The sequence below is a fragment of the Ips typographus genome, linkage group LG1 (genome assembly GCF_016097725.1).
Source record: "Ips typographus isolate SLU linkage group LG1, UJ_Ityp_2.0, whole genome shotgun sequence".
Lineage (NCBI taxonomy): Eukaryota > Metazoa > Arthropoda > Insecta > Coleoptera > Curculionidae > Ips > Ips typographus.
The window spans coordinates 19,792,044-19,814,522 of record NC_138422.1 but is presented as its reverse complement, the minus strand read 5'-3'; the positions used below and the strand labels follow the sequence as shown (position 1 = coordinate 19,814,522).

General features: G+C 37.7%; 2 protein-coding genes and 1 pseudogene across 5 annotated transcripts in view; 2 read left to right on the top strand and 1 right to left on the bottom strand.

The window, feature by feature from the left end:
- Positions 1–9,058, top strand: part of LOC145731964 (uncharacterized) — a 69,193-nt gene extending 60,135 nt beyond the window's left edge. Inside the window, exons 2-3 of one of the 2 annotated variants that reach the window (XM_081983970.1) lie at positions 5,740–6,167; positions 6,297–9,058. In XM_081983970.1, coding sequence (XP_081840096.1) covers positions 7,873–8,862 — 990 coding nt within the window. In that variant the 5' untranslated portion in view covers positions 5,740–6,167; positions 6,297–7,872 and the 3' untranslated portion in view covers positions 8,863–9,058. Of the gene's footprint in view, positions 1–5,739 lie in introns of both variants that reach the window. The other variant, XM_081983961.1, reaches the window with a different exon arrangement.
- Positions 3,954–21,994, top strand: LOC145734938 (peroxisomal multifunctional enzyme type 2-like; annotated as a pseudogene). Its single transcript, XR_014179555.1, has 6 exons — positions 3,954–5,238; positions 5,340–5,486; positions 6,961–6,968; positions 21,557–21,602; positions 21,656–21,810; positions 21,869–21,994. The product of XR_014179555.1 is annotated as a peroxisomal multifunctional enzyme type 2-like (transcript).
- LOC145729160 (uncharacterized) lies at positions 18,499–20,109 on the bottom strand. Of its 2 annotated transcripts, XM_081979825.1 has the most exons (4): positions 19,752–20,109; positions 19,487–19,685; positions 19,232–19,405; positions 18,499–19,129 (listed from the first exon to the last, which is right to left on the bottom strand). In XM_081979825.1, the coding sequence occupies exons 2-4, from the start codon at positions 19,682–19,684 to the stop codon at positions 18,626–18,628; spliced, it is 876 nt and encodes a 291-aa protein (XP_081835951.1). In that variant the 5' UTR covers position 19,685; positions 19,752–20,109; the 3' UTR covers positions 18,499–18,625. The 2 variants fall into 2 exon arrangements, with proteins under 2 accessions (XP_081835951.1, XP_081835947.1); XM_081979821.1 differs by having other exon boundaries at positions 19,487–20,109.
- Positions 21,995–22,479: the final 485 nt, after the last annotated feature.

The window sequence follows — 22,479 nt, the reverse complement described above, 5'->3', positions numbered from 1 at the left end:
CATAAATTTCTTGGAATGAACCATCCCTGGCGTTCTCAGCCATAATCCGGAGTGCTCTTCGTTGCATCACTCTCGCTTGATAGCTCCAAGCGGTTTTTGACAGATACCGACCCGACGAAAGGATTCGTATGGCCGCTTAGCTGTCCATGTAGATTTGTATTGATTTCTGCAGTTTCGCTTTGCACCCCAACAGAGGAGTGCTGCCAAGTCTTCTCTTCAGGTAGATTTTTGCCATGTTGTTGTAAGCCGCGGCTCCTGTCCCTGTCGCGAATTTTGAGCCGTCCGTGAACCAGCGAATGTCCGCTTGAATGAGATGGTCTCAGCATGCTCAGCCCAGTTCACTCTTGTTGGCACGAGGGCGCTGTCCTCCTTAGTGTTCTAGCTGTCGTGCATGGAAAGATGTCGGATGCCATCGTTAGAAGTGCTTCTCGACGGCTCGAACCCCCCGTGACCGAAATAGAGTCCATTCAGGAGGTCTAAAGATAGTCAAAGTAGGAGAAAAACTTATGCAATTTTTTCTAACATAGTAACTTGTTGTTTCTGGTAATATCTCGGTACCTTTTTGGCCGTTTCTGGATTAACTTTATGTGTCCGAAGAAATATCGAATTATTCGGAAAATGGAGGTAACAGTGTTTAATGTTGAATTTAAAAACCACATCAACAGGTTTATATCTGTCTTTCAAATGCCGTTGTATGATAAACATTATCTGTTTTTCTTTTTTTGCTTATTCATATTTAAGATCTCGCGATCTGTTAGTTTTGCAGGTTCCTCTGAATCAGTTCCTGGGAGATGGACTGCCAGCTGTCCTTCCATCTCTTAGGTGGTCTTCCGGGTGCTCTTTTCCCTATTGGTTTCCCTTCAAGTGTGATGCGTGGCAGTCTTCTCTCTTCCATTATTCTCACGTGAGCGTACTAATATCTTTTTCTTTGTCTTCCCCAACTTACGATGTCTTGCACCCCACATATTGTTCTCTAATGTCAGTGTTTCTTTCGGTCTGTTCTTGTTTTTCCCATTATAGTCCTGAACGTTTTCATTTCGGCTACTCGAAGCATTCTTTTCGTTTTGTTGGTTTCTATCCCGTATGTCATGGTTGGCCTGATACAGGTCTTATAGATCCTGACCTTGCTATCCTCTCGCATGTTCGTTCGCCCATATTATCTGCCTTCAGCAGCCCGACCCGGTCCCAAGCCCCGGTAAAAGGAGGAGGGTTCTCAGGCTAAGCTAGCACCCTGCCTGAAGTAAAAGAAATATACCGCTCACAGTTCTGAAGGGACAGCCTCAGAAACCGAACGGAACATTATCTGTTTTACATAATCTATGTACTTTTCAGGACTTCAAATTGTTGGCATAAGTTGTTCTCTCACTCTGTCTCTAGATACTCTGTATGATTCTATCGGTCAAAGGAAGTTGACTTAAAATTATGTAACACATGATATGTGACCTACACTTAATTAAGAAAAAAAAAAGAAAATTAGTGGTTAATCAAGACTACTTAAAAGTTTTACTTTTCTGCAGGCAGTTCATTAAAGTCAAAGTTTTTCTTATCAGCCAAAAGCCAATAAATCAAACTCAGTGACTGTCCAAACCACATCAAATTTCGTGTTTTCGTTTCGAAATAGCGGGGTTTTAAAAATGACCCAAAAAAATCACTGTCTGGGTTGATCCGCGGTGCGCACTTTATTGGTTATAGGTAAAAGTTATAACATTAAAAAGTCTTCAAAAATAAATAAAACATTTATTGTCATTGGTGTTAATAAAACATGTAAAATAATTCAATAGTAATTATACTAAATCAATATGTATGTTCAGTTAAAATATAAATAAAAAAAAATAAGTACAGTAACATATTGCCTGCTCAAGTTGATTTAAAATATAAATAAGTAGTGATAATGTGTAGAATACAAAAATTCTTTAAGACACCTATTCAATATACTTTACTATAAATATAATATGTAAGTATACCTATATTTTGTTGTTGTTAGTGTAAATAACATTAATTTGTGGTGTATTTATACACTTTTAAAGCTTTTAGTTCACCATTCTATGGTATAAATTTCATCACAAGACCAAATCAAGGCTCTGTCAAAATATAACTGTCTTACTACTATAGGTAACAATTTTGTCAGTTTACATTGCAAAGCTATATAATAATTGTTACAGTGATTAACTTAAGCAGGATGCTAATCATGTAACTATACAGGGTGTCCCATAAATATACCAACAAACCTTAAGTGGTGGGATGTCAAAATATACATTATTTTTTCAAATTGTATCACCTTGTTGAGAAGCAAAGCTATTGCAGATGTAAAGGACAAAAAATGTTTCTTTCTGGCTCCTAAAAATTTGTAGGTACATTTATGGAACACCTTGTATAAGCTATTACATAATAATTATACATTAAAAGTGTTATTAAATTTATTTCCCATCAAGCAAATAAGTATCATATCAACAAAAACAAGAATTATAATTCAAATTGTAATAAAATGTATTTCATTAAATAACAAACATATAATAATATTCATATTGTGCTGTAATTGTATTTTTCAATTTGTGTCATTTTGTTTCAATATTGACAATTGAAAACACTGCTGCCCACTGCATTGACTACTACATTTTGAAAGTTGATTCAATCACAGTTTATGTAGAAATACTAAATTTTTTGAACACCAAAGACATCACTTTATAACAGTTAAATAAAACTTATTCTACAAACTGGCCATTATCACATTTAATAAATTTCAGGTAGCACTTATAAATGATTCCCCTGAAGGAGCCCACAGCTGCACATAAATCTCAATGTTTTATAGAAATTACTTATGTAAAAATATTTTTATATTCTTCAAGCTGTTAAGAAGGTAGAAGCGAGTAAAAGTTGCTGGTTTATCACTTTTATAATAGAAGGAGTACTTAGGGCAAGGTTGGTACAGAATTGAAACATTATTTAAAAATGTCTTACAACTATTGGTAATTTGGTTTTTAAAGTATGATTGTGCACCTCAGACACCTCCTCAAGTGATCCTAACTTGTAGCCTTACTGTCAACTAGCATGATGAGGTCTTTTAGCATGTAAGGTTAGTTGAAGCCTTCTCATTAATATTGAAGTGCTGTTAGAAACTTTCATCACCGCCTTCATTTGGTATGAAAGGTCATTTAACTGGAACAACCCAATACATATAGTGATTCCTAAAAAAATGTCCAACTTAACTTACCCTTTCACTGTAATCAGCTAATCTTAGATTCCTCTGGTGATTATGGTACAATATTTTTACCTGTATAATAAAACCAATGGCTAGTAGTACTCCCAGTACTACATAAAGATTATTTAATTGGATCAGTCGTCGATGTAGAATACACATCACAGAAGATGTTACTCATTTTTTGTTGTAAATTTTAAAGTAATAATTGCAAAGGTTGAAACATTTATCCCTATTTCCAGTAAAGTATTTTCATATTTTAAGATTAATATCTTCATGCAACTTGTTTTCTTAAGTTCTTATTACCCGATATTTTTATCTCTTTACTCCCACTATTAGGTCCCACTATTTTTGGGTTTGTTTATGTACATTTTATGTTACTTTTTTTAAAATGTTATGTTATGAATTTTTAATTTGAAGTTTTTCAGTCAAATGTCAATCATCCGTCATCGGCGTCTTCTAAATAATAACATTGAAATGTTAACAAACCTGGAAAGGAATCATCACATTAGCAAAGAATAATAGTAATAATAGCAGAGACAAGATAATAGACGTATTTTGGCGAAAGTATTAACCTGAGTTTTAAGCTCTAGTAACATAGGCCATCTTGTTTTATCAGAATGAGTTAAAATGAGATAGACATTGTAAACACTGACGCAAAATACGTCTTCGTAAAGCGCCTAATATTGGTCTCCGTTTACCTGGTTGCCTACCCTTTGAGACTGTTTTGAATATTTTAATTTTTAAAGGAAATTTGAGTTTTTTTTTGCGCTGAGAGACTTTCTCTCTACCGTCACCTGATACGGAAAACGTATAAAAATTTCCTCGTCGATTTTTCTCCGGAAAAAGAAGTTTTTTCGTGCAAGAAAACCGGGGATGTAAAATTTCCGAAAAATTAAATTTATGGAAATTTTTCTGTAATTTTCCGGAAAAATGGGAAAATTCTAAAATAATTAGTTTTTTACATTTTTGTACTATTAACTTGAAGGTATTGAGGCAGTTGAGGTTAATTGTTGTATCCCATCAAGTTGCATTTGTGGTAAAAATCAACTTCTAACCTAAAACGTTCCTGAGATATTGAGCAAAAACTGCAAAAAACGAGAGTCAACTTTGACGCCCTCTAGCGGCTAAACGGGACAACATAATCGCGCCCGCGCAACGTCACGTGATAGCCCCACGTTCATTAGCTTTCTTTTGTTATACAGGGTGTTTCAAATAAGCGAGATACGACGATTTTCTGGAATATATTACATCAAGTAGACCTAGAATTTGAGGTAGATTCCAAAAATCGAATAAAAAATTATAAATTTCGTTTGTTGCTCAAATTTGGGACACCTTGTATACTGATGGATTATCTAGGAATAAAGTATATGCAAATATAGTAGAAGGCAATATATCGGCCGATGCACGTCATTGACGTTTAACGCGCCTCGTTGCCAGATGTTTAGTTTTTTCATTAAAACACGAACTTTACATAAATTTTGTTTTTATTTACTTCTTATATAGAAGCTGACAGACGCAGTTTTTTAACAAAGAATTTTGAATAACAATATTAGTCAATATTGAGTTTTTTTTGTTTCTCTCTGTAAGCAGTTTTAGTCAAGTCATCAACAACAAAAACAAAAACAGGAAACGGTCAACTAGCAATCTGGCAACAACGCACACAACTCGTTAAATGTCGAGATCGGGAAGGTCACGTTTGTGTCAGAATTGCGTTCAGTTGTTAGAAAGAGAGCGCTGCAGGTTGCAACTAATCGCTAAGCCATACGAATGCATTTTCAACTCCCATCACGAGGAGTTTGCAGTGTTGCCTACCTTCTTTATTTTACCGGCCTTACAAATAATTTTAGTTAATCCGGGAATGTCCATGGCCGTTCCAGGCAAGCAGGTCAATTTTGCTCAAGCTCTACAGGGTGAACAATACATTGAAGTATGTAACGTCATTCGTGTCAATAACGGGTGGGAATCCGGTGTTTTTCTAATAGATATTCGGCGATGTACCGGCGGAAGGACGATTAACGCAAAAAATGAAAATTGCCGAGGTGTTGGACAAAGGTTCCGGAGCTGCCATAATGATTAACGGTGATTGAAACCTGTTTCCTCTGTCGGTTAACTTAACGTACAGGGTGTTGGTAATATACAGTGGACTCCCTGGATCGAAACGGTAATCCATTGATCAGAAATCAAACGGTTGTGTTTGCGGTGGGTGCTGGAACCTTTGGCGGACCTCGAACTTGTACCAAAGTGGTACCTTCCGAACCTTCCTAACCGAACAGAAAGCCGGATCATTGTTTAACTCAAGGTATGGTCGAGAGCACTAATGGAAGCGATGCTATTTTAAAAGCTATATCAGGAAGTTCCATTAATCCTCTTCGGGGGCAATCTCTTAACCACTTAAACCTAATTTTATGAAGCACTTTACACAATGATTTTAATCCGCCAACAAAAATTTCTTTTCTCCTTAACTTTTCATAAATAGTTTCCCTGGTTATCTGGCAACAACGCACACAAATCGTTAAACGCCGAAATCGAGAAGGTCAGAGCCGCTTTCCAGCCGACCATTTTATGCACATTAACGAGCATATGTGCACCAAACTTTTTCCGATGTGCGTTCCCAGTTCGCATTTTTAGACGTGAGCTTGGTACGCAAACGCCTTCTCCCTTTTCCCCTGAGCCGCTTTCCAGCCGACCATTTTATGCACATTACCGAGCATATGTGCACCAAACTTTTTCCGATGTGCGTTCCCAGTTCGCATTTTTAGACGTGAGCTTGGTACGCAAACGCCTTCTCCCTTTTCCCCTGGTGCACCACCCGCAATATTTGGGCTTCAAGCACAAGTCATTGTTGTTTGAGGTTAAACACGAAATAATTGTTTTGGTTTCTGCACTTCCGAGTTAAAACATTAAATAATATGGATTGTGGTAATTTGGAAAGTGCCAATAGCCGATTATAATCAGATTATCGCAGGAGGTTAGTTAAAAACACTTTAATTTTTTTAATTCTCAACTTTTCTTCATCCATAGTTGATTCTTAAAAATCTACCTTAACATCTGTAAATAATTTCACTTAAACTTAAAAAACAGCACTGAAAATTTGTAGTTAATTTAAAAAGTTTAACGACAAAAGTGACACTGGCACGAATACTTGACGCAAAACCGCAAAAAGACAGTTCCAGGCTGCGAGTTCCTGTTTCGAGAATTTGCGCTTCATGCGTGGGGTTTGGCGCTTTGACAAAATGTCGGCTGGAAAGCGGCTCTGGTGCACCACCCGCAATATTTGGGCTTCAAGCACAAGTCATTGTTGTTTGAGGTTAAACACGAAATAATTGTTTTGGTTTCTGCACTTCCGAGTTAAAACATTAAATAATATGGATTGTGGTAATTTGGAAAGTGCCAATAGCCGATTATAATCAGATTATCGCAGGAGGTTAGTTAAAAACACTTTAATTTTTTTAATTCTCAACTTTTCTTCATCCATAGTTGATTCTTAAAAATCTACCTTAACATCTGTAAATAATTTCACTTAAACTTAAAAAACAGCACTGAAAATTTGTAGTTAATTTAAGAAGTTTAACGACAAAAGTGACACTGGCACGAATACTTGACGCAAAACCGCAAAAAGACAGTTCCAGGCTGCGAGTTCCTGTTTCGAGAATTTGCGCTTCATGCGTGGGGTTTGGCGCTTTGACAAAATGTCGGCTGGAAAGCGGCTCAGGTTTGTATCAGAATTGCGTTCATTTAATAAGCGCGTGTGAGAAAGAGAGCGCTACAGGTCGCAACTAATCGCTAAGAAATACGAATGCATTTTCAAAACGTCAAACTCTATATACAGGTGTGGTAAATCCAAAACCGACCATAGGAAAACCGTGTAACTGACAGAGAAACGTAGATAATTGCATGCGTGGGACAAAGACAGAAAACGAAAAAAATACCAAGTAGGCTATATTTTCAGTACGCTGTTGCCAAAATCCAATACCGTCGACAAAATGTATTGAATCACCGCCCTCTGTACAAGAAAGCCAAGAAGGTGCATGCCAAAAATTCCAATATGGCCGAAATATGGGATTGACAGTTTGCATTTGTTTGTATTGTGGAAATTGAGTTTTTGGATGATTAAATTAATTTTTAAGGTTTAAAGTCAAGACTTGGGATAACTTGCCAAAGTAATTTTTGTTTGCTATTATATTGTTACGGTTTGGGCCTACTATGCTCGATACTCGATGAAACCGATGCGCCGTAATATCTGGCCGGGCGCGTATTAAAGTAGGCCACAGTTAGGAAGCGCCGCACCTGGAAGATTCGAAGCAAATCGCGAAGCGTTTCGCGGTCATTCTAGAACGTGGTTTGTGAATATAAAAGAAGCGGCGTCGACGAGAGAGAGTAGTAGTGAATTTGAGAACGCGGTAAAGTTTAAATAGTGAAATAGTTGTGGAATTGTAGTAGTGTTTTTAATAGCTGAGTTAATTATTGTACGGAGTGCTTTGAAGTGTAAATAAAGTTATTAATTGTTGAGTTAAATTGACTTTGTGTGAACCCACGGGAAAATCGTAACAATTGGTGTCAGAAGTGCGATCAGACTTTAGTGCGACGTGAATTGGAACTAAACTTCGGGTTAAAGACTTGTGTTCAGAACCGGACTAGAGATTTTTGGAACAGTGGTGTGTTAAATTTATTTTATGCCAATAACAAGACGTCAAAGTGCAAACATGGAAGCCCAATTTGCAGCTATGCTTAAACAAGCCAAAGAAGAACAAGAAAAGATGCGAAAACGAAACAAGGAAGAACAAGAAAGGATTCGACAACAAGAAGAAGGAATTCGACAACAAGAAGAAAGAATTCGACAACAACAAGAAAGGATTCGACAACAAAAAGAAAGAATTCGACAACAAGGCAAAGAAGAACAAGAAAAGATTCGAAAACGAAACAAGGAAGAACAAGAAAGGATTCGACAACAAGAAGAAAGAATTCGACAACAAGACAAAGAAGAAGACAGAGAGCGGCATGAAAACCGTAACGTAGAAATATTGATCGTTCTAGCGGGGACCAAAACAGAAATCCAAGAGTATGTAACCCATAGTCTTAAAAAGATGGAGTGTGATGTTGAGGAAAAATTAAAGGATGTTCGGGAAGACATTAATGATGTTCGGGACGACATTAATAAAATTCAGAATGATGTTGAGATAAAGCTACGCGACTTAGAGCAGAAAATTGACAGCAGAGGACCCAACTCTACAGTGATCACCGGAAACGGGCTCAACAAGATCAAGCCTCCCACATACGACGGTCAAACTTCATGGGCAACGTATCAACTCCAATTTGAGGCCGCTGCAAATGCAAATCGATGGAGTAACGAGGAAATGGCTGTAGCACTGGTGGTGGCATTACGAGGACCTGCATTGGAGCTGTTACAGACTCTGCCTATCGCCCAACAAAGCAACTATGACGCATTAGTAGCTGCATTAGAACGACGTTATGGGGATCAGCATAGGAAAGGAGTGTACCAAACACAATTAAAGGCAAGACTGCAGAAACCTGGTGAAAATTTACAAGAGTTTGAGGCCGAAATTCGTCGCCTTGTGCATCTGGCTTACCCAGCCGTCCCGGATGAAATCCAAGAAGAACTTGTGGCACAGTATTTTGTAGATGGGATTCGAGATCCGGGGTAAAGAAAATGCTGAAGATGTTTAAAGGGACCAACAGCAGCGAATTACTGATTCGAGCGCTGGAAGTTGAAGCTGCGTGCAACGACTTAAAGCCAAAAATCAGGGCCGTGACTATTCAAGAGGAGAGAGAACCGCCAGCCGATCATGTTGCTACATCAATAGATAAAATTGAATCAATGGTCGGCCAAATAGTGCAACAAGTGGCAGCATGAGGAAATGGTCTTTCCACACAGTTAGAACGGTCACGTCCGATCACTAGAGTGGAATGTTATCAATGCGGACGTACGGGACACATAGAAGGAATTGCAGACAGCGGTCTTGTTCTCCAAACCCACAGTGCCGACGAAATCAGGACATCAGAACAAATCAACGGAACTTCTCTGCTAAAAGAAACATTACATGTTATATTTGTGGACGTAAAGGACATTACCAATTGTCTAAACTCACATTTAGTCATAAAAAATATTATCAGTTTATATATTTCATAAACAACACAAAGGTAATTAACTAGGTTATTGCGGCTAATGCACCGCCAGCAGGTCACCGGGCAACCAGGTACCAAACGCAGCGTCAGCAGGAAAATCACCAAACTTTCGAATGTGGAGCACAGAACAATATTGGTCAGCAATTATTATTTTCATTTGTTTATAACGTTTGTAAATGTGTATAAATAGTCGTTAACTGTTAAATAAAAATCAGTATTAATCCAACAGCGGTTCTTACTCAACCTTCCAACCTAAACTACTAAAACTATCAAGTATCCTGAGCATTCTTCCTGAATTCCATTACAGGAATTTACATTGGTCCTTCGAGCAAAAAACCTTCAAAAAACCAACTGATTAGAATTCTCTCAAGCCTGTGCGGTGCCCAAGTATACCTTGGGTGGGAGTGGTTCTTCTCAGTTAATTCCCTCTACAAATAAACACACATACCTTCCTTCCTGCTGTAACAAGTGCCTTGTCTGGTTGCAGCATTCCAAACTGATTAGAATTCTATCAAGCCTGTGCGGTGCCCAAGAATACCTTGGGTGGTAGTGGTTCTTTTCAGTTATTCCTTTGTATAGCAGGTGCACTGTCTGGTTATACAATTCTTGACCAAATCATACCATCCCCAACCAAACAAAGAAATCGGTTGAGATACCAGCAAACAACAAATAACAAACCCGAACAAAGAAATCGGTTGAGATAACAACAAACAACAAACAAAAAAAAACACCTACTAAAATCATAAGAAGAAGCCAGGACATACAAACCTAGAAGAATGGAAGAAGCCAACGAACTCGCCAAGGCACAAGAGACCTTGGGAAAAAAATTAAAAACCCTATTTACCAATTACAAAAAAGACGCCCACGAGAGGAAAAATGAACAATATTTTCTCAAGAAAACTGCAGAGTTTGAGGCCATTTGGGAAAGCATTGAAGAAAACCATAAACAGCTTATAAAGCTTGACGTTCCGACGCATCCGTATTTCACAACCAGTTATTTTTGTCAACTACAAGAGCTACTCCAAGAAATTACCAAACATATTTCCGATTCCAAACAAAAGTTTCTTCAGGCAGCCAAACCACTCGCACAACAAGAAGCCTTATATTATAATCCGAACCAGTGTCAAGCACCGAAAAATCGTTTAAAAGAAGAAGAGGTCCGAGTACACCAGATGAGTCAAACCTTAAGAGACATCTCAACGGAACTAATCAATGAGCAGTCTCGAAGCCGATATCAGTTCCTACTAGAGAAGTTATCCAAGCAATGGGACGTTATCTCTGAAATATACATCGAGCTTCAAGTTCAGGAAATTGACCATACCATCAAGAATCCCATACAAGACCTTGAAAAGCAGTACGAAGAAACAGTACAAAACCTACAAGACAAGATTCAAGGAGTACAACAAACTGTGAGACAATGCAATATAGTCTTACCTCAAATCAAATTGCCAAATTTTGATGGCCTATACGAAGAATGGGTCACATTTCGAGATATTTTCATCAAAGTGGTTCATGAAAATCCAACAATTACAACAATTGAGAAAATGCAGTATCTTAAAACGCATGTCAGAGGGGAAGCTGGAAGACTGATCCAGCACTTGTCCATAGCAGAAATCAACTATAATCCTGCTTGGAATATTCTCAATGACAGATACAGCAATGATAGACTCATAGTCTCCAAACTAATAGATAGGATCTTAGATCTTCCAGTAATTCAACATGAGTCACCATCCAAGATAAAGCAGCTTCACGATACAGTTGTGGAATGTCTTGAAGCCATCAATAATCTAAAAATTGATACTTCTAATTGGGGACCTATTATCAGTCGCATCATCTGCCGAAAATGGGATCATGAAACCAACAAGCTTTATGAACAATCGCTAAGCAAGCCCCATGAAATACAGGACTTTGTTGAAGTTAGAAGATTTCTTCAAGCAAGATTCCAATCATTAGAAGCAATGTCAGATGCACAAAATAAAAATCCATACAACTCAAAAAACAACAATGACAATAACAAACCCAGAAGTACTGATGCCTGCAAGTACTGCAATGAAGCCCACTTGATTTACCACTGCACAAAATTCAAAGCCTTATCATCAGAACTTCGACTAAAAGCTGCCAAGGACAAAAAGCTATGTTTGAACTGTTTAAACCATGACGACAAATCCAAATGCAATTCATCAATAAAATGCCGCATTTGCAACAATCACCATCATACATACTTACACATCGATTCATGGAAACCACCACAGAACACGGCACCACAGGCAGGCCACCACGGCCTGCCCAGACAGAAAATTCAAGCACAAGTTACAGGACTTGGCGCAGGAGAACCACAAGTGTCAAAATCCCAGTTACAGCTACTAATTAAGCCGAGATTTTCCAGCAGTTTCCAGCTTGATGTTGTTGGAATTGTTCTGCCTAAACTAACACGAACCCTTCCTGGAGTAGACCTTGACGTAGACATATTACAATGGAAGAACGACATCCTTGCTGATCCAACATTCTACAAACCTGGCCCAGTAGATATACTTCTTGGAGCCCGAGAATATGCCCACTTAATCTTGGAAGGCATACGAAAGACTGAAGATGGTCTCCTTGGCCAACAAACAGAATTAGGATGGATTCTTTCCGGAAACTTACCAACAAATTCAGACAACAAATTACAAGTTCTTAGCATGATAACATGCATTGAAGAAGATAGACAATTAACAAAATTTTGGGAAGTCGAAGAGGTCTCACAAACACGTCCGTTATCAGAAGATGATGACTATTGCGAACAACATTACGAAGCCAACACTACAAGAAATAGCGATGGAACATACACCGTTAGAATCCCATTTAACGGAAAAGAGAGTCTATTAGGAATGTCAAAATCACGAGCTACTGCACGACTGTTCCAGTTAGAAAAAAGAATGAGCAGTAACAAAGAACTGGAAATCGCCTATAAGCAATTCATGCAGGAATATCTAAATCTTGGTCACATGAAAATGCTTCCACATACAGAGCTGCAGCATCGATATATTATCCCACATCAACCGGTATTCAAGGAATCCAGCACTACAACAAAATTAAGGGTGGTTTTTGATGCTTCCAGTAAAACTTCATCAGGATTGAGCCTCAAGAATACCATGTATGCAGGTCCCAGATTACAACCAGAACTATCAGACATAGTACTACGCTGGAGATCACAGAAAGTAGTGATCACAGCTGACATTGAAAAAATGTACAGGCAGATAAAGATTCACGCCGACGACCTGAAATATCAGAAAATCCTATGGAGATTTGATAGTGACACACCAATAAATGAATATTGCTTAACGACTGTAACTTATGGGACAACAGCAGCACCGTACTTAGCTATTAAAACGTTACAAAAGCTTGCCCACGATGAGAGACACAATTTTCCAAATGCATCCAAAGCAGCAATGAGAGATTTTTATGTCGACGACTTGTTATCAGGTGCTGATACCATAAAGGAAGCTCTGTCACTACAAGATGAACTTATCAAAATGTTTCAACGAGGAGGATTTACGTTGCGGAAATGGTCCAGCAACAAACCAGAGTTACTACAAAATCTTCCGGATGAACTTAAGGATCATTCAGCGTTGGAAATAACTGAAGATGACATAAGGAAATCGCTAGGTATACACTGGGCTCCGTATGATGACACATTTAGATTCAAAACCGAAATATCGACCAGTGATACCATCACTAAGAGAAGCATCCTCTCAGAAGTTGCCAAGTTATTCGACCCCCTAGGATGGTTAGCTCCAATAATCATCCGAGCGAAGCTCCTTATCCAAGAATTATGGCTGCAGAAACTGAATTGGGATGATCCTGTACCACCCGTCATTAAAAGCAAATGGGAAATGTTTCGAACAGAGTTAAAACATGTCGAAAAAATTACTATATCCAGGTGGACCCACCAAGTCAAAAGCAGTCAGGTGGAACTACATGGGTTCTGTGATGCTTCCGAAAAGGCATATGGAGCCGTAGTCTACATGAAAGTAAAGAACTCTCAGGATAAAGCAGAAATAATTCTGCTAATTGCCAAATCCAAAGTTGCACCGGCAAGAATGAAAGTTACCTTACCAAGACTAGAATTATGTGCTGCCGTGCTTCTTTCACATCTAATAAAAAAGACTGCTACAACCCTATCACTAGAAGATACCCCCGTACACGCTTGGACAGACTCAACAATAGCACTATCGTGGATAAAAGGGGACCCGTCCAGGTGGAAGAATTTTGTAGCCAACCGAGTAGCAGAAATCACCAAACTAGTTCCAAACCAACATTGGCACCATGTACGAACCGACGACAATCCAGCTGATATTATATCAAGAGGAATAAGCCCAACACTATTAAAAAACCATGCAATGTGGTGGTCTGGTCCATCGTGGTTAAAATCGACCATCGTAACGCCGACGGACCAAATAGAAGTCACCACAGAGGAGGCCAGAATGTGTCACCATGTTACAATCGCAACTCAAAACAGTAAAACAAAAAATGAACTTATAGAGCGATTTTCTTCATTAAACCACATGATTCGAGTTATAGCATACTGCAGACGATTTATTCAAAAATGCAGGAAACAAACGAATTCGCATACACTACTCACAGTTGATGAATTGGGAGATACCCTAACACACCTAGTCAAGATTGATCAGATCCAACATTTCGAACCAGAAATACAAAAACTAAAAAAGAACTCTCAACTAGACACTAGTAGCAAAATACTCAATCTTACTCCATGGCTGGACGACAATGGAGTCTTACGAGTTGGAGGAAGATTACAAAACTCAATGTTAAGCTACGACAGCAAACATCCAATGATCTTACCATATGCGAGTCACCTGACAAAGTTAGTAATACTGAACGCTCACGCCAATACACTACATGGAGGGAATAAGCTGACATTATCTTATACAAGAAGCCGTTTTTGGATAATAAATGGAAAACGCCGAGTAAAGACGATTATTGGCCACTGTGTAAGATGCTTGCGATTCAAAGGTCAAACAATCGAGCAACAGATGGGAAATCTTCCAGTTCCCAGGATTACACCGTCGCACCCATTTCTGCATTCCGGCGTCGATTACGCAGGACCTATTCAGATCAAAACTACAAAAGGCAGAGGATACAGATCTTATAAAGGATATATCTCGATCTTTGTCTGTCTTGCTACAAAGGCAATTCACATAGAAGTTGTCAGTGATATGTCATCAGACATGTTTCTGGCAGCATTCCGGCGATTTACTTCCAGACGAGGACGATGTGCGCATCTCTATAGTGACAACGGCACCAACTTCATAGGAGCCAGTAAGATACTCCATGACGAAATTTACAATACAATACAGAAGTCAGAGATCCAAGATACCTTAGTTGCAGGTGGAACCCAATGGCACTTCATTCCCCCAGCTTCTCCTCATTTTGGAGGACTGTGGGAAGCTGGCGTTAAGTCTATGAAATTCCATTTAAAGCGAATAATTGGCGACACACCACTAACGTATGAAGAAATGACGACATTAACTCACCAAATAGAAGCTTGCCTTAACTCTCGACCTCTGTGCCCATTATCAAATGATCCAGATGATTTAGCAACCTTAACTCCAGGACATTTTCTAATTGGAAGAGAAATTATATCGTTTCCCGATCCAATATCTACAAACATAAACTCGGACGTTGTTGGGAGATGGAAACTTGTTCAGAAAATTAAGAAAGACTTCTGGAAGAGCTGGACTAATGACTATCTCCATCAACTTCAGCAGCGTTACAAGTGGAAGAAGCATCAAGATTCATTGAACATTGGAGATTTAGTACTTGTAAAAGATCAGAATATCAACCCAAGCAAATGGCCATTAGCCCGAGTAACTGAAGTGCACCCAGGTAAAGACACAAATGTTAGAGTGGTCACTATAAAGAGAGCAGAAGGAGCTCCCATCAAGAGATCTACACACCACTTAATCCCAATAATATCAAACACCGAGAATGAAAACCCACTATTCCACAACAAAAACAAACAAAGCCCAAGACAACACTGGAAAAAGGTATTGATCGCTGTTCTTTTTGTTGTGATGATCCAAGCGTCCAAGGCAACTCAATATTCGATTCATTATCCTCCACCAGGACTATACATTGAGCACATGGGACATGCACGAATAGACAGGGGCACCTTCAGAATTGACCTTAAGTACGAGAAAAGTAGAATGATAAACGACTCAATAAACGTTCAAGATGCAATTAATCAGATAGACAACCTCTGTCAACGAGCAAAATCAATAGCAGGGGACACACAATGCATATCACTGATACATCATTTAAAAGAGAAGGAAAAACAATTTCAATGGACACAAAACGGATTACAAACTGTGGTATCCAAGCGTGGAAAAAGAGGAGCGTTGGGAAAACTACTTACCGCTGTATTCGGAGTAAATGATGAGATCTACACAAATATTGACGAATTAGATAAAAACCAAAAGGAGCTAATCAAGGCATCCAACCACCAAACCAAATTTATGCTACATGCTTTATCTACTTTTAATGATACCGAATCCAGAATCAACAATCAACTCGAAAGATTCCGGGAGAAAATCAATGAAGGCATTGCTTCAATAAATGAAATGGAAGAATGGTATCGAATGGTGGATACAAATAAACTGACAATTCACATTCTTAGTTCATATCAAGTGGTTTCCAATTACATAGATGAACTTTTGGACTATTATAAACGATTGTTAGATGTTCACTACCACAAAGATCACATACATGACTATGACTTATATGACTTAATATCTCCGACCCACATTGAAGAGATTATAGCAGCTGCGTCCAGAAAGATTCCTTCCAACATCGAAATAATATCCTATCCTGTGCTCCAGACCAGAGTGGAACACAGTGAAGAATTTATCCACGTCTATGGATATTTTGTGATGATAAACCACAACGAATTTATGCTAATCAGATCGACTCCAATTCCACTGAAGACAGAAAATAAGTCCTATTGGATCCTGGATATTCCAAACGAATTACTAGCAGTCGACTATGATTCACAGTTGTACTTCCAAATTTCTGAATATGAGTTGAACAACAGTCTGAACATTGCGGAAAATGTCTTCGTATGTTCACCCACTACAACAAGAGGCATAGAGACTAGTCCAAATTGCGTAATAGACCAAGTATACCAGCGAGAAGAAAATACCTCATGCAAAATCACACAGCATTCCATATCATCAATAATATGGAAACAGTTACACACTCCAAACTCATGGTTAGCAATTACGCCTGAAAAAACTAAAATTGCCATTATTTGCGATGGAATCCGAAACGATGTGTCTCTAAATCAGACTGCTATTATAGAAACAACTCCAACTTGCCTCATTCAAACGAAGAAGAACATCCTAACGCCTAAGAGGTCAGAAAGGCACTCTGTATCTGTAATTTTTAAGGAAAGCGATAGGAATAGGCAAGCGACGAGATCGCTATTGTTAAAATTAGGGGTACTCTATAAGTTGATCTCTATGGCCTCGGCCATGGTTCGTTAAATTTCGTATACTTCTTTCGTTTAGAGAATGTAGTATTAATAGTCCTGAAAACATCAACAAATTTAACCGAAATCACGCATAAAAGAAGAAAAAAGAAGAGGCGCACTGTCAAATCTCGAATGACATCAAAATTAACCTCAATTTGTGTTTAATTATTTTGATTCAAAATTTAGCCGCCATTAATATCTTTTATTAAAAATCAGTTTTAATTTAATTGCGATTAAAAATGTTGCCAGTGCATAGATTTGTCGTTAACGAAATCGAAAACATCGCACGAATGCACGAAACTAGAGTGGAAAAGCGTGTAATGAGAAGTAATAGTGATCCCTTCAGTTTACATGATAGGCGCTTTATTGAACTGTTTCGTTTAAATAAGGACCTAGTCGCTTATTTATTCACACAGCTAGTTCCCCACATGGATCAGGAACACAGATCTACAAGAATCCCTCGCCAAATAAGAATTCTAATAGCCTTGCGCTTTTTTGCTATTGGCAATTATCAAAGAGGTAGGTGTATTTAGTTTACAATTAAATTAGTTCCAAACTGCTTATCAGAAATAAAGAACTAAAACAAATTATTTGTTTGGTTTCAGGCATTGGAGAAGAATTGTTATTATCGTCAAGTCAACAAGCAGTAAGCCGTTGCATTCATGAGGTTGCCAATTGCATTGCAATACATATGGGAGCTGAATGGATTAAATTTCCTTTTGATCAACAATCAAAAAATGATATAAAAACGGGGTTTATGGAAAAAGCTGGTTTTCCAGGTGTAATAGGTTGCATTGATTGCACACACATTGCTATATTGGGTCCATCTCGTGAGGAGCATAATTACGTAAACCGAAAGGGTTTTCACTCAAAAAATGTGCAAATAGTTTGCAGCTATAATTTAGAAATCCTAAATATTAATGCAAGATACCCTGGATCTGTAAATGATGCTTTTATTTGGAGAGCTTCACAAGTAAAGCATGTCTTAAATCAAGACTATAACAGAGGTAATACGAAAATTTAATGAAATGATTTTTATTTTTACTTTTTTTGCCTAAATTTATTTTTTTTATTACTGTTTTAACAGGACTTAAGGAATTAATTTTGTAGGTGAAAGAAACCAATGGTTGCTGGGAGATTCAGGATACCCATTGGAGCCATGGCTCTTAACCCCATATGAAAACCCGGAACCAAATACACCGGAAGGTCATTATAATCGTGCACACAAAATTACTAGAAGCATAATTGAACGCTGCAATGGACGATTCAAACTAGTATTTAGATGTCTTTTAGGAGAGAGAAAACTTCGATACAGCCCTGAGAAAGTTGGTGTAATTATAAATGCTTGTGCAGTATTACATAATTTGCTACTTAGGGCAGGAGTAGAATACGACATAGATTTGAATATATTTAATGAACCATATGAAGATAATTATGGCAATGGCAACTACCCTGTTTTAAACGAAGCTAGACACACAAGACAACAAGTTGTTAATAGATATTTCACCAATGTGTAATTATGTGTTTTATTCACAATTGAAGAAAATTCTTAACAATTACTGGTTTAATGTTGCAATATACAACGTTTTTAATATTTTTTGGTAACTATTTATTTAAACATCAAAAGTTAACATCAACTTTTATTATAAAATTAATAATATTCTTTTAATTCAAACATTGATTAAGGAACCACTGAAAAGGAACATAAATTCTACTTCACTACTTTAATTTCAGAAAAAAAAACACAAACATTTCTAGAAATTAATCTCACTCTCAAAATTTTCATTAGGTCTTGCTGCAGAGCAACGTGGGCACAAATTAATCTTCTTAAGAAATGTCTCTTGGCCATCTGCTATTCTTGCTATATTTTCATTAATGTTCTTTAACACCACCATATTTTCTTGATGCATTCTTAGCAGTGTAATTTCATCTCCCTTTCTGTTGGTTCTATTTCCAATCTTTTTTGCTTTGGTTTTAACCTGAAGCTCTTTTTTGGTAACCCATTTTCGTTTCTTTATTTCATTTCCATGAAAAGAAACATTGTTTTGTTCTAAAGTAACATGATTTGGTTCACTCGAAATTAACATGGTAGCTGAGCTAGAGGGTGTGGCAGAAATGACTGTCCTAGGAGTGTTTTGTGTTCTCTTTATAAAAACAAGGTTCGGAATTTTTTCTAATTCCCGTTGAGCATTTTCTTCTACAGGTGTAGAAGGATCTTGTATTGATTTATTAGTTACATCACAACCACCACCATTCCCCTAAAAATAATATAGTGGTAGGTATGGTCCTCAGTATGTACAAATTCAATTGATATCAGCAAATATGTCAATACTCAGTCCTGGAGTTTTTAAAATACTTACAAAACCCAATTCTGATGTAGTGTCTCCTTCTACCACAGTCCATCCAATTATACCCATAAGTTTTTCCTCAATTTGTGATAAAGGTAGTAAGGGTCCTCCTCCACCTGTTTTACTTATATTGAGCTTCAGGTTTTGCGCTTTTACCTTCACTTTGCTTTTCCATTTGCTGAAAGCCTACAAGTGGTAGTGACAGTAAACCGTATTTGTAATGTAGTAGCAGGTAGCAGAAGGAGCAAAACTTACTGCAAAACTTACTTCAATCCATTTGTCTGTTGTTTTTGAGCCATAACCCATGCTATTTAACTGCGTTGCTACTTGCTCCCACAAACTTTTATAATTTTGTCGTGCATCTAGACCAATAAATGATTTTGTGACCATTTCTGGGTGTTCCAATAAAAAGTTCACAAGAACTTCCCATTGATTTGGGTTCGTTTTTGTAGCCCTCAACGACATGCTTTTATAAACCAATAAATTTAACAAAATAATTCATTTAACATCAAAATGAAATGTTTAAACTTACACTTTATTTTATTACTTTTCAATTTCTTATATTTAATATTTTTTATGTGATTGAAACTTCTATCTCATCTTTCAGTTTCAAATAAACAAAACAGAACAGACCTACATAACCTCAAAGAAGGTAATTATAATTTTTTCATGGAAGGAACAAAGATAACAAAAAGATTTAAGTATGGAACAGAATGAGACAGATATATGGTTTTTGGGATAGAGAGACCTCTCGAACTGTCGTTATAAATCTCTTCTCTATCTAACTTTCGGTCACGTTCGATTAGTCGCGTAAATGAACGAACGTACTTACGGAGTACGGAATAGCGAAGCGAAGGGAATGTCTATCGCTATTTTGTTACAGAGTGCCACTCCAGTGTCACTGTCTTACAGGCATTCTCCAAACCTATACTACAAAATATATCATTATTCCCAGTTATGCACGGAAGAGAAACCAATGCTAATTGACGAACCTGTAATTGACGCATCCAACAAGCTTAATGAAGTCAGGAGTGACGAAATGAGTATCAAACGACAACTTGAAACCACCCATTGGGAGACAGTCAAAAAGCACTTTCTAATCACAAGCCTTAGTGGTACAGTGATAACTATACTTGTTGTTATCACACTTATGGTATTATTCGGGTTCTACAAACGACGACAAAATAACAGCTCCAATACGAGAAGAGACAGAGATGCAGCAAACATTCTATTAAATACAATCAGAGCTGCCCAGCCACACACAGAAGCGATTGTCCTCGAACCAGTATTTCCCCATGACGGCGCTGAACATTGATGGCATGGCAATAGACTGCCCAGAATGTCTAAACTCACATTTAGTCATAAAAAATATTATCAGTTTATATATTTCATAAACAACACAAAGGTAATTAACTAGGTTATTGCGGCTAATGCACCGCCAGCAGGTCACCGGGCAACCAGGTACCAAACGCAGCGTCAGCAGGAAAATCACCAAACTTTCGAATGTGGAGCACAGAACAATATTGGTCAGCAATTATTATTTTCATTTGTTTATAACGTTTGTAAATGTGTATAAATAGTCGTTAACTGTTAAATAAAAATCAGTATTAATCCAACAGCGGTTCTTACTCAACCTTCCAACCTAAACTACTAAAACTATGAAGTATCCTGAGCATTCTTCCTGAATTCCATTACAGGAATTTACACCAATGGAATTGCAGACAGCAGTCTCGTTTACCGACCCCGCAGAACTGGCGTAACCATCAGGAGCAGGAAATGAAGAACCCGGAAGGACATTTACCGCGATATGTAGAGGATCGTCAAGCTTTGGATAGTGACTTAAGGTACCGGAAAGGACAAATTCATAATGGTTGGAGGATTGGTCAAATCGCGATGGTTACAGATAAAGAGGCTACAAAAAGAATGAAGAGCTGCGTTTCTAAGGAGGACATAATAAAAGGGCAGCGCTCAGACTCTGATTTGAAGGTAATCAGAAGATGGTTGGAGAAGGATTTGAAACCGGATTGGCAACAGATTTCAACTTCTAATCAACTACATGAAAAAATAAAAAAAAACATATTTTCTACTGCATCTCCATAGGTTTGTGTACAAAAAAAAATCCGATAACGCCGCCATTAAAAGTGACATTCTAGGCTTTCTTGTAAAGAAGGCGGTGATTGAATTGGTATTGGATTTTGGCAACAGCGTACTGAAAATATGGCCTACTTGGTATTTTTTTCGTTTTCTGTCTTTGTCCCACGCATGCAATTATCTACGTTTCTCTGTCAGTTACGCGGTTTTCCTATGGTCGGTTTTGGATTTACAACACCTGTATAGTACTCTAATACTAGCGTCGATCAGGCCGCTTTATACAGGCTTAGTGGTAAATTAAGGGTATTTGATTGATAATTTGTCAATAAATGAACGGTTTTTAAGGTGATTTAAATCCACTCCACATCTATCCAAATATGGCCTTGTTTGGCGGCTTTAACACTCCAATTTTGCACGGACTTTGTTCATTGGGCTACTCTGTACGTTTGGTGTTGCGTGCCTACGCCGACTACGATGTTTCCCTGTTTAAATCTGTCAAAGTGAGTCCGCTACACACTCTACACTAATTCCAGGTACAATTTTGTTTCTGTTGTCCAGGCCCGATTCACTAAACCGGTATTTCCCGGCCAAACACTGAAGGTGGACATGTGGAAGGAAGGGAATAGAATATATTTCGAAACGTCGGTGGTTGAGAACGGTCAAGTTGTTATAAGCGGTAAGTAACCGTTACCTGAAAACGTTAAAATCTACTTTAAAACATGTTTGGGGATTTTATAATTGACATTGCTGTCAAAACGTCAGTTGGCAACAAAAGCAACTTTTGATGCGTTACGTCATCTGCAATGTTGCCAGGTCTACCGTTTTTGTAGTTCTACTGTTCTCCTGTTTTTTGTATGTTTAATCTACCGTTTTTAATTGCGTTATTGCCATTATGTTGGTTGTGAAACTTTTTATATACTTTTTCAGTTTATTGAATAGGAAATTTAATAAGGATTCTAAAAATGCACTTAAAACAGTAATTTTCTTACTCCTCATTGTTCTCTAAAACCACGCTATGTCTGTCACTAATGTCAGAATTGTCAAAATTTATTTACTAGAATTTGCAAGAATTACATTTTAACACAGTTTTTGAAACAAGACGATTTTCTGAGATTTAACAGTTATTTTGACAATGGTCACTTCATGGTCTAGCTAAACAGTCTTCTGAA